At 38.5% G+C, this 17,081-nt stretch overlaps 1 protein-coding gene across 1 annotated transcript in view; it reads left to right on the top strand.

Moving 5' to 3' along the window:
* Nebl (nebulette) overlaps nt 1-14,067 on the top strand; it is a 208,299-nt gene extending 194,232 nt beyond the window's left edge. The window contains exons 31-32 of the mRNA XM_029557134.1: nt 10,409-10,515; nt 12,351-14,067. Coding sequence (XP_029412994.1) covers nt 10,409-10,515; nt 12,351-12,527 — 284 coding nt within the window. The 3' untranslated portion in view covers nt 12,528-14,067. The remainder of the gene's footprint in view (nt 1-10,408; nt 10,516-12,350) is intronic.
* Nucleotides 14,068-17,081: the final 3,014 nt, after the last annotated feature.

Raw genomic sequence — 17,081 nt, 5'->3', positions numbered from 1 at the left:
TAACCCCTGAGTCCTCTCCAGCCCCAATCAAAAAACATTTTTAAAAAGAACTCAAATACACAGAATTAAGCAGTGGTTATCATAGAGGTCAAGGTTGGAAGAGGAAAAATGGGGCAGTGGCCAGAGGATGCAAACTAGCCGGTGTGTAGGGTGAACACAACTAGAGACCTATGTACACCGTGAGGACTCTATGGTCAATAACACTGTGCTGGGGATTTCTGTCATACTAGTGGACTTTAGCTGCTCTTGGAACTCAAAGCATTTGAGATGAAGGGTATATTAATCTCATTTATAATCATCACTTACATCTATATTAACCCTCTAACATCCTTTTTTAGACTTCAAATATAAATAATAACATGTCTTTTTTAAAGAAAGCATTGTCTGATATAGTCTAGAAACATTCACTTTCATTTTAAAATGAACATGTTATTATTTATAATTTTAGCCATAATTTACTCAGTCCCATTCTCTCCAAATTACTTTCTTCCTAATCTTAGTTTTCCAAAGAAAACGCTTTCAACGAGAGAAGCTCAACTGTATTATTTCTCAACTGAAATTGGGCATTACTTCTCAACAGAATGTGAAAAGTTTGCTAATGCTTGCCATGATGTTTTATGCCTTTTGCTTTCTGAGATAGAATCTTTTCTTCAGACTGGCCTATGACTCAAGATCTTCCGCCCCAGCCTCCTAAATGCTGGGATTATAGATGCATGCTGCCACACCTGACTAGAGTGATGTTTTAGTATCTTTATTTGTGTCTAGGATGATTTGAAAAGTTGGTGACTGACATACTAAATTTCTGTTGTGAAGCTAATTGAGGGAAACTTAATTACTATTTCTTTATAATGTAAAACCCAATTAGTAAATTGTCACATAATTATATTTAACCAGTACATATAGCTTCTCAAAAGCACACATTAGAGATGGTTTTAAAATTTTAGTTAGTTCCACTGTTTCCCAAGTAAACAATTTGTGCTCCAGACTGAGTCTGAACTCTTTAAAGAAGCTGGTATTGGCGGGTCTTTGTGAGTTCGAGGCCAGCCTGGTCTACATAGTGAATCCAGAACAGCTGGGGCTACAAGGAGACCCTGTCTCAAAAAAAAAAAAAAAAAAAAAAAAAAAAAAAAAAAAAAAAAAAAAAAAAAAAAAAAAGGAGCCTGTATTATTGTTCTCACTAGAAACAATGAAAGCAATGAATAACCTCTCTTTTCTGAGTGTGAAATTGGGGAAAAGATCAACCACTAATCAGTGGCACTGGGTGTCGGATACACTTTGTGCCTTAATTTACCGAGACTGAATCAAAGGGTTCCCTGTGCCCTTAAGGAAGGAGAAACACCTGACAGTTAAAGTAGTGAACAGTCAAACATTGTCAATAGATTCCCTGTGGGGCTGAGCTGATTAGGAGAAACAGATTGATCCTCTGGAACCATGTGTGACCCTCACATGTCAAATGAGAGAGCATTGGAAAAGTCTTATAAAGTGCCATGCACGTAAAGAAGAAATGAATGCCTTTGTTTTCCATTTGGTTGAACGTTAGCAACTTAAACAGCGGTTTTAGAATTTATAGGTCAAAATTGTTGTCCAAATTGGGTAATGAACTGCATATAATATTTGCGTATCCACCCCCGTGGGAGACAGTGCAGTTACCCCTGTGGTCATACTTTTTCCTGTCTTTCTTCCACTTCAGCCCCATGTGTTATCTTCTTCTGTCCTAGCCCCAGGCTGGAAGGTCATGGGGATTCGAGCCCGATTTTATAGGAACTCTAAAAATTTAAGTGCTGGAAATGTGCAGCAGGGGCGTTGTGTTGTTTCTGCGTTTGACTTTGTCATCATCTCCAGGTGCCCAAGTTTTGTTCTGTGGCCAGATTCTCCATCTCGCATTGTCTGATCTTCCTTTTTCCATATTCCTGGTTTGCCTGATGCTGCACTTTACATATACTCTGTTCTTCGATGTTTATCTCTACTATATACCTGCCCCCCGAGACTGAATCAAAGGGTTCCCTGTGCCCTTAAGGAAGGAGAAACACCTGACAGTTAAAGTAGTGAACAGTCAAACATTGTCAATAGATTCCCTGTGGGGCTGAGCTGATTAGGAGAAACAGATTGATCCTCTGGAACCATGTGTGACCCTCACATGTCAAATGAGAGAGCATTGGAAAAGTCTTATAAAGTGCCATGCACGTAAAGAAGAAATGAATGCCTTTGTTTTCCATTTGGTTGAACGTTAGCAACTTAAACAGCGGTTTTAGAATTTATAGGTCAAAATTGTTGTCCAAATTGGGTAATGAACTGCATATAATATTTGCGTATCCACCCCCGTGGGAGACAGTGCAGTTACCCCTGTGGTCATACTTTTTCCTGTCTTTCTTCCACTTCAGCCCCATGTGTTATCTTCTTCTGTCCTAGCCCCAGGCTGGAAGGTCATGGGGATTCGAGCCCGATTTTATAGGAACTCTAAAAATTTAAGTGCTGGAAATGTGCAGCAGGGGCGTTGTGTTGTTTCTGCGTTTGACTTTGTCATCATCTCCAGGTGCCCAAGTTTTGTTCTGTGGCCAGATTCTCCATCTCGCATTGTCTGATCTTCCTTTTTCCATATTCCTGGTTTGCCTGATGCTGCACTTTACATATACTCTGTTCTTCGATGTTTATCTCTACTATATACCTGCCCTGTATGTGTTAAATTTATGGTATAGTTGTCTGTCTTGCCTTTCCTTAGGACCTGTCTATCTTTAAAATTGTACAGATTTAATCATAATGCCTTGTTGCAGTGACAATCTCTACCTGACAGAGGCTGTTCACATGGGCCTGCTCTTCCAGTCCCAAGCACTCACTTGGACACTGAGAACTTGGGGCTGTGAGGTCCACCCCATCAGTTAGGTCCATTTCCCCAGTTTATTTACCTTCAAATCTCCATCTTCCTATCCAGTCTCTATCCTCAAGTCATCTTCAAATCTCTCTCTTCATATCAGGGACATGTTGAGTCATTTGGTACTGTGAACAGTGCGGAACTTGGTCTATATATGACATTAAGTGTGATTCATCACTAAGGGTGTCTAGAGTAGAACTCCATTAGGAAGCTCCTTGTGGACTGAGCTATTTCCTAAGAGTAGGTCTTTGAGTTGACTAAGAGAAATCAAATACATAGTCCATGTTTAAGTCTTAAAAAAATTACAGCCTTACTTCCCACATAAACAAAACGCACTTATAAAATATCTACCACTGGAATAATGAGAATTGCTTTCACTGTACTTGAATAATGAGTCTGCAAAGGAAAAACTGATTTATATACATAGGCAATGATTGCTCTAAGGAAATTAGATTTGCCATGAATTGACTTCTTACAGAATTCTTCGTGAATTACTGAGAAGTCATGGCATACGTTTGTCCTCTAGCTGGTCCCATGTACATGGAAATAGTATCCCTGCCCACCTGCCATCCCTATATCCTCTGTTGTTTCCATCTTATCAAAGAACTACCTCAATGATACAGTTCTCATCAGGAAACTATATATCTATATACCTCCACATTGTACATTCCATATTTCTTTTTCTCTTTTTGTATTGGGGTAGTACAGAAGTGCACAGATACATATATATGAGTATATAAGTATACACATATCTATAGTTTGGGGAAGAAACTAGTTCCCTTTTCTCAGAGATGAACTCTGAATTATAGTTACAAGTCAGAGAGTTATCAGGCTTAGATAACTGAAATGAAAAGCAAGTCTGATTTTGTTTAAAAAAAAGAATGCAAGTTGAAATAAAAATCTAAATGTAGGGGTTGGGGCTGAGCAGTGAAGAGCACTGGCTGCTCTTTCAAAGGACCTAGGCTCAGTTCCCAGCACCCACATGGCTGCTAACAACTGTCTGTAACTTTAGTTCCAGGGACTCCAATGCCTTCTCATCTCCATGAGCATTGCACAACACAAGTGCAAAATATTCATACACATAAAACAAACAAACAAACAAATGTTTTAAATGTAGGGGTCGATTTGGGTACATTACTCTAAAGCAAGGTGGTGGGAATCCTTACATTGAAAGCTGATAGTTCTACTTAAATAATATTATGTCTTAGTTCAATTCTGTCAGAGAACATTCACAAATTTTTTTTTCCAGGGGAAATCTAGTTAATTTGAGATCACCGTGTATTATTTTTCTGGGTTTGTGAGACAATAGATAGGCAATATTTTAATGTATAACTAATTCTGTATATTTTTAACATCAAAATACTATTGAGTCCCCCAAATAATATTTTTAAAGTACCTGTCTGGACAATTAAGCCAAACTATAAAAGCAAAGTATTGAAATGTGTGTACATGTAGTTTAAAAGTAAAAGGACATGTTTCCTTTTATAATTGACAGATGAGATCTTTAAATATTCAGCTCAACTTTAAGCAATGTTATACACTTGATTATCAAATTTAGGGAAGAAAATGATTAAATCATCTTCCGGATTTAATCCTATTTTTTGCTAAATCCCTAATATGGCATTAATGCTGATCCCTATTTCAATACGGACTTGATTGGGGTGAATTTGTCAATCAGAGTTGGACAAAATGCTGTGGAAGGTTATTGGGTGCTGTAATTATTGGAGCCATCAAAGGTCAGAGAGAAAGTGGATGAAGTCACTTTAGGAGATTAAAAAAATTAAACATGGTCTTGAAATTATTCATATGGGATAAAATAGCTGACATTGATAATTGCCTTGGATAAAATAGGGTGATGTTGCAATTTGAATGAGTCAGAGTTGGACAAAATGCTGTGGAAGGTTATTGGGTGCTGTAATTATTGGAGCCATCAAAGGTCAGAGAGAAAGTGGATGAAGTCACTTTAGGAGATTAAAAAAATTAAACATGGTCTTGAAATTATTCATATGGGATAAAATAGCTGACATTGATAATTGCCTTGGATAAAATAGGGTGATGTTGCAATTTGAATGAGGAACAAAGATCTCCTTCCCTCCCGCCCTTCTTTTCTCAATCCCTTCCCTCCTTTTTTTTCTCCCTCCCTCCCTCCCTCCATCCCTCCCTCCTTGGATGGCATTTTCTGTGATTAAGATTGAATTCCCCAAAGTGAATGGATTATTGACAGTTAACTTCTTCCAGAGATATTCTGGCATGTCTCACCAACGAACTTTGTACTGGGCCCATTGCCCAATGTTTATTCCTCCTCCTCAACACAAATCATGACAGATAGAGTACCTGCCTTGCATATCCTCCCAAGGCTCATTTTGCTTGCTTTTTCTCCCTCTCGCCCTGCCTTCTCTCAGTGTTTCTCAGACTTCACACCAGGCTATCACTTCTGGAAGCTTTTCTGTTCTCAGACTTCACACCAGGTCATCACTTCTGGAAGCTTCTCTGTTCTCTAGACCTTCCTTATACTTCCTGAACTCCCAGTGGTTATTTGGAAATTGCTCTTACACTGTCCTGTACTATCTTCCATGATCACTTTACTTTAGAACAGTCAGTAGTTTGGGTTTGGACTTAAATGATAGGCACTAAATCTTGGGACCATTATTCTTTTTTATATGGAATGTTCAACCCTAGCAGGTATAGTGAGGGGAAAATGAGACAAGAAGGGTCAGTTACTTGCAATGGAGCCAACCTTGGCTGCATGTTTACATATGACTTCCAAGCGTGAGCAATTATTTTATCACAATGCTGATTAGTCATGTCTTTAAAACTTGATTTTTTAAAACTTAGTTCTATACTATGCCTTTTATATTAATTTTATTGGTTCTTAGTTTATTAGGTGACAAATATATTTCTTAAATAGTTTTCTGTTTACAGCTCATCATTAAAAAACAACAAACTAAAACCTAGAGGCCATCTGCCTTGTTTCTGTCTTCTTAAGAGAAAGAAAAAAAAATTTCCATTAGTATAAAAATTTCCCTCAGATTAAAAACTGGCGTGTTTCTGCTGCATTAAGCATGGACTTGGTGGCTTTAGCTTGCATCTGTACTTTCTGGGGGACTCTGGTGCCATGAGGGCTTGAGACTCTGACATGAAACTCAAAGATATGTTTAAAAGCTATGTGAGGGCCAATGAGATGGCACAGTGGGTAAGGGTGCTTGCCACCAAGCCTGACCACCTGAGTTTGATTCTCAGGTTCCACTGACTCCCACATTGTCCTCTGACCTCCACAGGCATGTCATAGAATGTATCCCCCCATACACAAATAAATAAACGTAATAAAAAAAAATCTAAAGCTTTTTTTTTTTAAACAAAAAAGGTCATATTATCATATCATGAGACAACATTTTTTGGGGGGGAGTGGGAGACTAATTTTTTTTAACCAGCCATCTCTCCTAATGGCTCAGTCACTGGACAAGAGGATATCTAGAAAGGACTTAACTCATTAATATCTACTTTCAAATAAACAGCATCTTCTTTCTTTCTTAGGAAGTATTTTCTGATTGTCTAAAGAGAGATTCATTGCTCTAAAACTCAAACAAACAAAATCTCATTAAGTTCTTTAACATGTCTTAGCTGCTAAAACTGAAGTGTTAGAAAGTTATGACAATTCATTTCATTTCACTGTGTCCTGAATTCATTATTGGAGAATTTCTGAAGGGCACTTTTCTCTTTACTTTGGATTTGCAAAATAGTAAGGCTGTATGAAGAAAGAAAAAAAAAACAACCCTTGAATTTTTTTCTCAGCTCACATTATATCAACCAGTAAAGCCTTTTTTTCTCTTTTACCAATGGGACTTTGATCATTACTGACCTACTCAGGTGAGGTCTTTAAACCCTCACTTGGTCTTCACTGTCTTGAGCCCTGGATTGTGCCTTCCTCAAGAAAGGCAACCATTCTCCTGCCTTCCTGCTTAATCTCTCAGCATTCATTTTAAATTATGGGAATGAAACTTATTTTAGAGAGAGTTGTTATAATATGCAAAGTGTCATGCACACCAAGGACATTAAAATGGCCCTCACTTCCTTCCTCTGCCACTGTGGGTCCAACTCCCAAACTGGGCTTGTTTGGTGGTAATTTTCCTCTTTTATAATGAGTGCATCTCCTTGAGTCACTTGATTAACTTTGCACATTTATATCTATTTCCTCTTTTTTTCCCAGTTCAGATTTCTTAAACCTCTTAAAGGTTTCATCGTCAGCTCTAAGATCTTCCTATTTATTCATTGATTCATTATTCATTGATTTATTCGTTGATTTAATCATTGATTTATTCATTGATTCATTGTTCATTGATTCATTGAATCCTTTGCTTTAAGAATTAACATTTAGTAAACATTTTTGGTACCCATGGTGTGTGGAAGAACTTCACAGTACAGAAGACACATTCTGATTTCATCAGATTGTAGGATATTCCAAATCAAACCTGAAAATGAAAATCCCTCAAACGCAAGACTCTTGGGTCTGAAAAGCACTGCGTGCTTGTAATTACTCATCTGCACTCATGATCTGCACTAAGCTTAATAAAAGGCCACCCTGTGCATCTTCTCTTTTACAAGTAACCCCTTTTTTGTTGCAAAATTAGCCTACAGTCTTGCTTTTACCTCAACAGTTCCAAGTCCTTACTTCGTGGACGAAATCTCATGCAGAGATTCACTGAGCCATCATTTACTGAGTTCTTAACCTGAATTTTCAAAGCCATCTATTTAAATGTCCTCTTTGCTTGTTTTCTTAAGAATGCTTCCTCAAGAAAAGCACTCAAGAAAAGCATTCATGTCACACAATGAGTGTCCATGCCTCTTTTTAAAAATTATCATTTGTTTTTACACGTTTGAGATCTCAGTGCTGTTTTTCAGAGTCTTAATATTGGCTCTTCCTAAAATCTTTCAGTACACTGGTCATAAGACAGATGACAAAGTTTTATGATTCCAAAGGAACTTTCTATTAAGTAATTCCGCTAGAAAGGGAAATGAGAATAATCAATAAAATCATGAGACACCACGGAGGCTGGGTGGATCGGACGTGCTCTGCCATGGCTCTCACTCAGTTCTCTCCCTGCTTCAACTCATACCTCTTTAGGACTAACACTGTATCCTCTCTTTACTTACTGTATCAGCAATAGCTACTGCTTCCGTTTTAGGGCAGCAATGCTTGGGTTTCTCAAGCTAAAATTAGAGAGAGCTGTTAAGCAAACATTACCAGTACTGACAAGCACAAAACTGGAAAAGTAACGCGAGAACTGTGAATTGCAGGGTCTGAGAGAGCATATTCTTCTCTAATATCTTTTTACCGAAACATTTTTGTCCCAAAATATTTTATGATGGTCCTATTTAATTCCTTACATAAAAATTTAAAGGGCTGGGTGTGGTGGCGCACGCCTTTAATCCCAGCACTCCGGAGGCAGAGGCAGGTGGATCTCTGTGAGTCCAAGGCCAGCCTGGTCTATAGCGAGTTAGCTCTTCCAGATTCTGATTTTCAGCAGCAGCTAAAATAAGTTTAAAAAAAAAAAAAAAAAAAAAAAAATTAGGTTCATAATTAAATGGTGTAACTGTGGGTTAGAATCAAAATTTTTTCTTTCAAGTAAAGGAAGAAAAGGGTTTAAATAATCTTTAAAATTTATAAATAGATTCAGGTATTAGTTAAAGAAGAAAAGACCAGTTTAAATGGTGAAAAACAAATTTAAGACCCCAGCCCGGGGTATATACTCCACATCATTAATTTATACATTTAATTGGAAATTCCTAGGTGTCCAGAACCATCTCCCTAATTGGGTGAAAGGCTGGCTTTCCCAGGGCCATCTTGGCTCCAGGAGGCAATTTTTCTGTCTTTCCTCTATTCCTGGCCTGCCTGGAGTTTTGTGGCCAGTCATTACTGCTAATAGCTATGGAGGCTCGCTGTGTGACAGGCATTGCAGTAAGCTGCAGTTTAACCGAGAAACACTTGCTGAGAGTTGAAAGAATAAGTGAATGGCCATTCCTTCCAGCTTCCTGTCCCACACAGGAAGACCTCATTCTTAGCAAGAGTGGAAACCTAAACATTTATGGTCATGTCATCATATACATATGTAGTACACAGAATCCATTTAGAGGTGCTCACGTGTAACTGTGTTTAGGGATTCTATAACCTCTCAGGGAGCTCGTCTCTGGAGAAGACAGATTCTTCCTCCCTCAGCATCCACTGATTGCTTTGTAGCTCTTCATCTATTTTGACAACATCCCTGACAGTGAATACCATTTTGATGTATTTGAACATGACACAGGAATGTGTATGAAGTTCTTTTCTAAATTTACTTTTTGTTCTTATTCTTTGACAGTTCCATACACGTATACAATGAATTTTAGTTGTTTTCGTACTCACACACCCTGTTGCCCTCTTCCATCCCCCATACCGCTCCCACTGAAACCTTCTTCTCCCCAACAAGTCTTACTGCTTTCTTGTCTGTTGTATGTGAGTGCGACTCACTGAACGTAACTGAGTTTAATTATGGTTGTTTCCAGGAACGTGGGAGAGAGGTTATTTACTAACTAGATTGTGGGCAGCTTATCAGTGGTTACACCACTAAAGGTAATGGTACCCCTTCCCCCAGCAATCATTAACTGCCAGTAGTCTCTCAGAGAGGAATGGGGCCTCATGAGCTCCTCCTCCATCCATGATGAAATGTTGACTGGCCATGTTTTGTTCAGATCTTCTGTGGGGAACCACAGTGCGGTGAGTTCATGAGTGCAATGGCTATGTTGAGTCCAAAAAGAGACATCTTCTCACAGCTCTCCTCCCACCCTCCAGCTCTTACGTCCTTCTGCCCTCCTCTTCCACCATGTTCCTTGAGCCTTGCAGCAGGTGCTATAGATATGGGGCCAACTATTCTGCCTTCACTTACTCAGGTGGTCTGGTTTTTCAGTCTTTAGCAAAAATAAAACTCAACTGATTTATATAGTTTTGATTTATGATCAAAGTGAAAATAATTCATATAGTCTCAATAAAGGTCTCTTTAGAGAGTATATAAAGAGATTATGTTTTGAACAAGCACATACTACTAAATATATGCACCAGCTTTGCATGTCTCTAAATGTCTACTCCATGTATCTATTGCAGGAGCAGTCCTGTGAGAACACAGATACTTTGCCATTGATTGGCTGCTCTGATTAAATTCCTTTTACATTCTTTTGTGTGGGGGGGATGTCTCAAGGTTTAAATGGTCAAATAAAAGCATTTTTTTTTTGTTAAGAGATTCTGGTGAATTTTTTTTATTTTTTCACAACATCTACAGTAGATTAATAACAATATTAAAACATATTTGACTGCATGATAAACTGATTTTAAATTCATCAATTTAACTACTGAGGTTTGGACTAATGGAGACTGCCTATCATGCTGCTCCTCAACTTTCACACCGCACTGAAAACATTTGTTTTAGAAACTTGGCAGTGTGTGCAGTCACATGGGCTTGGGTGGAGTGTTTGGAGGCTAACCTGAGCAATCTGTGTGTCCGTGTGCAGCGCCTGTTCTCCCTGGAGCTTACCAGCAGAGTCATTCCCAAGGCTATGGGTACATGCACCAGACCAGTGTGTCATCTATGAGGTCGATGCAACATACACCAAATCTAGTAAGTACTGGTTGCAAACATTCCTTGCACCTTGGGGTGTAGCTTGGCGGTAGAGTGCTTGCCCAACAAGTATACGGCCCTGGGTTCAACTCTGAGCACTAAAAAAGAAATTTGTTCTTATTCAGTCTTCCCATTTCAATGCAGAAATAGAAATACACATGGAGTGTGGTTAAGTTGAATCTAGAACCTTTTTGTATTTAGATAAATGATGCCATGTTACTATTGCTATGGCTCCTTTGATAGAAGCAGAAACCTTATGGAGGCAGTGTTGAGAAATGAAAGCATTAGTGCATACTTCAGTAGACAGTGAGGGAAACAGAGCATCTACCAATATGATATCCTAATTGTTCTTCCATGCCTGGAATTATCCAGTTATTGTCTTCATTCAGGCCTGAGAAGATACAGATATTTGATGGTCATAGTGAAGACCTAACCTTCCTCTTCACCACAATGACTGCAGACATGTAATGGACATAGAGAAAATATCTAATAGAATCTTGACTATTCTAAGAATAAAAAATGATATAGTCTGAGGTGGCAGATATGCCAGTTACCCTGATCTAACACATATTGCATTCAAATCTTGAAATGCCAAACTGTATCCCCGAATCTGTACAATTACTGTATGTCAATTAAAAATCTATTAATAAGAGAATGACTTTAAAATTCCCCTACTGGAAGTCTTGAGATACCAAGTCATTCTTCAAGAGTCAAGTTTGGAAGCGCTGTTTGCTCCCTGTAGTCATATGTGGCATCTTGTGCTGAAATTGCTTCTCCCAGCGAGGTCACAGTCCCTTGGCCTTTGATGGACATTTAGAAGTAGGTGACTCTTCTGGGATAGCTAATTGATCTCAAGTCCGTTGTGCATATGTCAGTTTCCTTAGTCTATCAATACTCTTGACTTTGAGATTTACTGCTTATTTGTATTAGCTAAACTCTTTAGCATTAAACCAAAACAAATACACAGACACTATTTAAAATGTCCTCATTATAACAAAGTTTTCTTTATATATGTGCATCAATAATTGGAACATTTATATTGAAATTTCTATCACCATGTTAGGAATGTATAAATAAGTATGTTATGAATTTTTATTTGGCTTATTTTTAAGGGGAAACAAAAACCTTTAGGTACTTACCTAGGAAAAGTTCATTGTGCAGGGGAGCTAGTGGCAGAGATCAGGAGGATGCGGACTTGTCTTGTTATTATGGGCTTTTGTTCCCTGAAGGACAAGGGGAGCCAGGGAAAATCTATGCCATCTAGCACATCTGGGATTATCTGGAGGTGGGGGTTGCCTTACTCTTTCACAGGCTCCTTTTTGACAGGTCCACTGTTTTATTTATTATCTTTATTTTTAATATTTTTATTTGTTATTTTTATTTTATGTGCATATAAGTGCATCCTTATCATGTAATGCCTGCAGAGATCAGAGGAAGGTGTCAGATTCCTCTGGAACTGGAGTTACAGACGGTTGTTAGCTGCCATGTGGGTGCTGGGAATCGAACCGGGGTCCTCTGCAAGAGCAGCCAGTACTCTTAACTGCTGGGCCATCTCTCCAGCCCCATTATTATCTTTCATTATTGTTTTTTCTAGCTATAGTAGCTTCTTTCTTGATCACCACTCTGACACTTAATGTAGTTTTTTTCTAGATGAACAAATGAGATTAATATAATTAGATGGTAGGCTCTGGTTTACAGAGTCCCCGAGACAGCCGTACCTGCAAGCCTTCTTACTCATCATTTTACAAGTGTGTTGGTTTGTGGAGCCCAAGACTGGAGATTTGTAACTGTGACTACATGGGAATGCTTTGGCTAATCATTTCTTCCTTTCACAGAGGACCTACCGAGCCATGTATGATTACAGTGCCCAGGATGAAGATGAGGTTTCCTTCCGAGATGGCGACTACATTGTCAATGTGCAGCCCATTGACGATGGCTGGATGTATGGCACCGTGCAGAGGACCGGGAGAACCGGCATGCTCCCGGCAAACTACATTGAGTTTGTGAATTAATTCTTTCTCCTCGCCCTTTGAGCTTTATTCTGATGTATTCTAAACCCAATCTTTTTAAAAGATAGAAGATACTTTTCAGACAACTTGGCAATTATTTTACAATAACGTATCATTACTTTGACAGTTAGACACACAGGTACCAGGAAGAAGGGAACGACTTTTGTGCTGAAACAGCAGCTTTTCAGTAATTCCTGTAAACAAAATCATTAGGTCTGGAGACCTGGTGCTGCTAATTGTGTTTGTGATTTCCTTTGATTGGCTTTTGAACCCTTGTGGGAAATGTATTTTTGTAGACTTTAATAGCGATGTTGATTGTCCCTTCAATGTAATGAATGTTTGAAACTTCTTAGCTGTCACTAGGAATCATCCAGAGCCAATTCTTGTAGCCCAGTCATACAGCCAATAATTTAAAAACTGTTTAGCTTTTGAATCATTGGGCAATTTCCAATTCAAGTGAGAATTGCCCAATATAATTAATGTAAGCAATGGCAGAACAAGTCTGGCTAAAATTATATTGACTGCAGCCTTAGGGACTGGAGGGGAAACATGCTTATTCCCTAGGCTGACTGGGATCTGTTTGTTTTGCATTTGTTCCACAGAGTAGCCTATTTCTGTTTACATTCTGTGAGCAGAGTGTTCGCTCAGGCCCCTAGAACGTCAGGACCAAGTAGCTTCACAGGTACTCTGGAAAGGGCAAACTTCAGTGTCACCTGAATTATTTCCCTGGTAGACTTTCTCCTGCTGCATGTCTGTGGGTCGAGCTTCTGTATCATAGCAGCTGTTTGTTGGTCCTGCTTATAGATGCCAGCGGTGTGGCTGATCTCTCCAAGCCCTTTCTTCTAGTTGCCAGCTGATCAGGAAAACACTTTGAAAAGTTGCCCGAGACTTTTCTGCTCTATTGCACTCTAGTTGTGAAGGACTCACACCTTAGGAAACACATCTACTCTAGTAAATAGGAAATTTAGATATTAGCTAAACAGCTTCCATTCATGCAATGCCACCATTGACTTAATAGTGAAGTAATTAGAACAGCATCCCATGGCGGGGGAAATGGACTACAAAGTATATAGAAGAATAAAGAAAACAAAACAGTAAGCAGAAGTTAGCTTATACTGATATCTGGGCTCCCTTTTTGGAAGATGGCACTTGGACTCTGTAATAGAAGTCTAGCTGCTAAGGCCTGTTCATCAAAAGGCTTTCTTTCCACAGTCTGGTTTTTATTTCCTAAATCTCCTTCGGAGATGAGATAGGAATGTTATTAGAGATTTTTCGATACAGATCCAATAGACAATTCACTAAAAAAGAAATTGGTTTCATGTTTTGAGTGACTGTGCAGGCTTTTTCTAGATTCACAGCCTCAAGTACAGCTCTCGGTGGTTAGATCTTAAATTTCTCTCAGTGTCTGCAGTCCAGGCTACCCAGATGTTGACATTCATGAGCAACTGTGTTTTTCTGAGGTCACCCTCCATTATGACTTGCAGCAGGCTAGTGTCCATGTGGGATCTGGCTCTTTCGTGAAGACACTGAAAAAAAAAAAAAAGCAAAATCACGAGAGTGTAATAAAACATAGGGGCCTTGGGACTATGCACCTGACATGATATCTTCAAGGAAAATGGCCAAACATCCTGTGAAACATCTTTGAATGACATGTTTACTAGTCAAAAGGCCAAAGTTGGTTCATTAACACCCTTGAGGAGTGAGAGCATACTCTTGAAAATTAGTAGTTTCATAATCTTTGAGCTGTATATCCCTGAACTGCGTCTCCATGACACTGATCTAAAATAATTGAAATGAGAAAATTCAGCAAATAACTAGAGGTTTTTCTGGAAAGGGATTTTGTAGAGTACTAGACAAGCAGCGACCTTGATTTTCTGTCATTTAAGTGGCCGGTCATGGTGAACTTGATTAATGCCCCATCATTTTTGGTGTCTTGCACCCACGTCCATAAAGACAAACTGAATTTGCAATAATTTCGCAAAAAAAGAATCTTTGCATTAAAAGTAAGGGCAATAAGCCTGCTCATTTATATTATGTCTTTATGCTTTCCCAGACAGACCATTTTATGTGTGTGCGATTATAAAAAAAAAAAAAAGAATAGTTGTTGACTAAGGTTCCGGGCTAAATGTAGGACAGGTACCAGTTTTGATAAATAGCACATGTGTAGGAAGGCCAACAGAAGCTGACCTGGAACAACTCCTGTGATCAGTGAAGTTCCCACAAGGTGGCAGCTTCCTGTTCCATGTTTTTGCTACTCACCAATTTCAAAGTCATATGTGCTAAATGTGAAAGTCAATACATATTTAGATAATACGTGCCCTAAAATTTTAAGCTTCACGTATTTGTATAGCAAGATGCTTTGGACAATTTTAGAATTAAGATCTGATCCAGATTCAATGAAGAGCAGTTATTTCCAATGGAGACCTTGCATGTTCTTGAGGTTTTAGTTTGATGGCCTTGAAATTGCTAGTAGCACACGTAAGGATTCTACTTATCCCAGGGGGATACAGGAACATAGATGTGTCATACCAGTGTGCCATCTTTTGCAGCCTCACTTTATAAAACACATTTTTCCCTTTCCACATGCCTCCCACCCACTTGCAGTTTGGCAGCCGGTGTCTCACATATAACATTGACAGCTAGGGAAGAATTTAAAAATAAACCCTTTAGAAGTCAAGTTAAAGAAGACTGCGTAAATGCCAAGCACCGAGAACATGCACCTGTTTCCTAAATGCGATGGGCTTTCAAGCCTGACAGAAGCACAAGGAGCAGTTTGATACACTTCTAAAAGGCTAGAAGACAAATGTATTTGGATCATATTTCCCTTGAGAACATTTAGCAGCAGAGTATAATGCTTTTATTATAAGCTTTGGTAGTAAATATTTTTTTAGCCAGCTTTTGTTCTCTAGAAAGCTTTCTATTTCTGACCTGTGGCAAAATGAATATTCGACATTTTCTTGTTATGTTTGCACACCCTTAGCGCAGCACAGACAGAAATTGTTATCTGGCCTCTGCTCTCCACGGAAGCTCTGCATCTTTCCCTGCCTCCTGACCTCCAAAGAACACCAGGAATGTCTAAGCACAATTTCCCCAAGCACCTTGTATAAGGATAGGTGAGATTAGATAAGCCCCTCTCTTGCCCCAAGGTCCTTAGCTTGAAGATGATAAAGGTGTAGTTTTCTACTGTGGTTTTGCTTTTCAGATCTCATCTCTGCTGGAGTTTATACCACTCTAGGAATTAGGCAAAGCAGAAATTCAAGCTCTAAACTTTGTTTTCTGGCTCATACATCTCCAATGGAATGTTTTCAGTGGAAAGATAAAGAAAATACATCTCTATTTAAACCGGATAGAGTTTATACTAATGTTATAATACAGATATATACAAAAGTAGGTGCCTTTTGATTATGCTTATTTATCATTGTGGTCTTAGAAAGAAAACCAAGCAAGTGAGCTTCTGTGTATTCTACAGTCATATTTTATTATACATGATTGATATTTTTGTGGTGGGGAAGTGAAATGCCCCTGATTGATAGATGTTACAGGTGGTAGCTGGTTGTATTTTCGCTCTGAAGGTTTAGAACTTTAGAAAATTCTGACTTGCCCATTTATTTCTGAAAAGATTTTTGTGGATTTTATATATAGTTGAGATATATAAACATTAACTTTAGGTTTGAGATTTAAAATACTTATTGTGAGATAGATTAAGTATATTATGAGATTGAATTCACTGCATAAGTTGAGCTTCATATGTTGATTATATGTTAGCTGTTTGCCTCTGATAATCGAATGTGGCTACATTGCATTTGTGTGAGGAAACACAACGTAATGATGAAGCTTCAGTTAAACAGGGAGCTGTGTAAACTAACTTAAGGATGCTAAAATGAAAGTCTCTTTCTTAAGTATCCCATGTCCTTAGGACACTTTCCAGGCAAGTAGTTGCCAACAATTGGTGATCCAAAAAGTCAAGGCTTCTGTGGCCATCATCTGGGATGCTTAAGACTACTAGAATACCCAAGGCTAGAAGGATCCTTGGGAAAATTTCCTTCCTAGCTGTCGCTATGACTTCAGTATACGCATGGGACATCCATATGCTTTTTGTGTCTGACATATGGCATCTTGTTTGCATAGTGTATACTCACTGTAATCCAGTTGTTAAAGATGGTTTATTTTGAAGGAAAAAGAGAAAACTATTGCAGTTCGGTTCTTTCATGTCCATACAATGAATTGCTGAGCATTTTGGAAGTGGCACCAAGCGTGTAACAGGCATGATACATGTGGAAATGTTGGGTTGTGACCTGTGAGAAAAACACAAATTTGAATTGTGTAGTTTGACTTCTGTTTTCTTTGAAATATATATAATTGTGGTTGATGATTAATTTTTAAGACTGTACTAACTTTGAGAGTATAATGATTTTGAAGGAAACATTAAATGTTTTTTCAAATGAAGGGGCTTATAGAAGGATACAATACTATTAATACAATTTGGCTTTTGTTATGCAAATTGTTAACACCAGCTATTAAAATGTATTTTAGTAGAAATGCTTTAATTCATGTTTT

The sequence above is a fragment of the Nannospalax galili genome, unplaced genomic scaffold (genome assembly GCF_000622305.1).
Source record: "Nannospalax galili isolate Female #2095 unplaced genomic scaffold, S.galili_v1.0 scaffold487, whole genome shotgun sequence".
In the NCBI taxonomy this organism is placed as follows: Eukaryota; Metazoa; Chordata; class Mammalia; order Rodentia; family Spalacidae; genus Nannospalax; species Nannospalax galili.
This window is presented reverse-complemented; position numbering and strand designations above follow the sequence as displayed.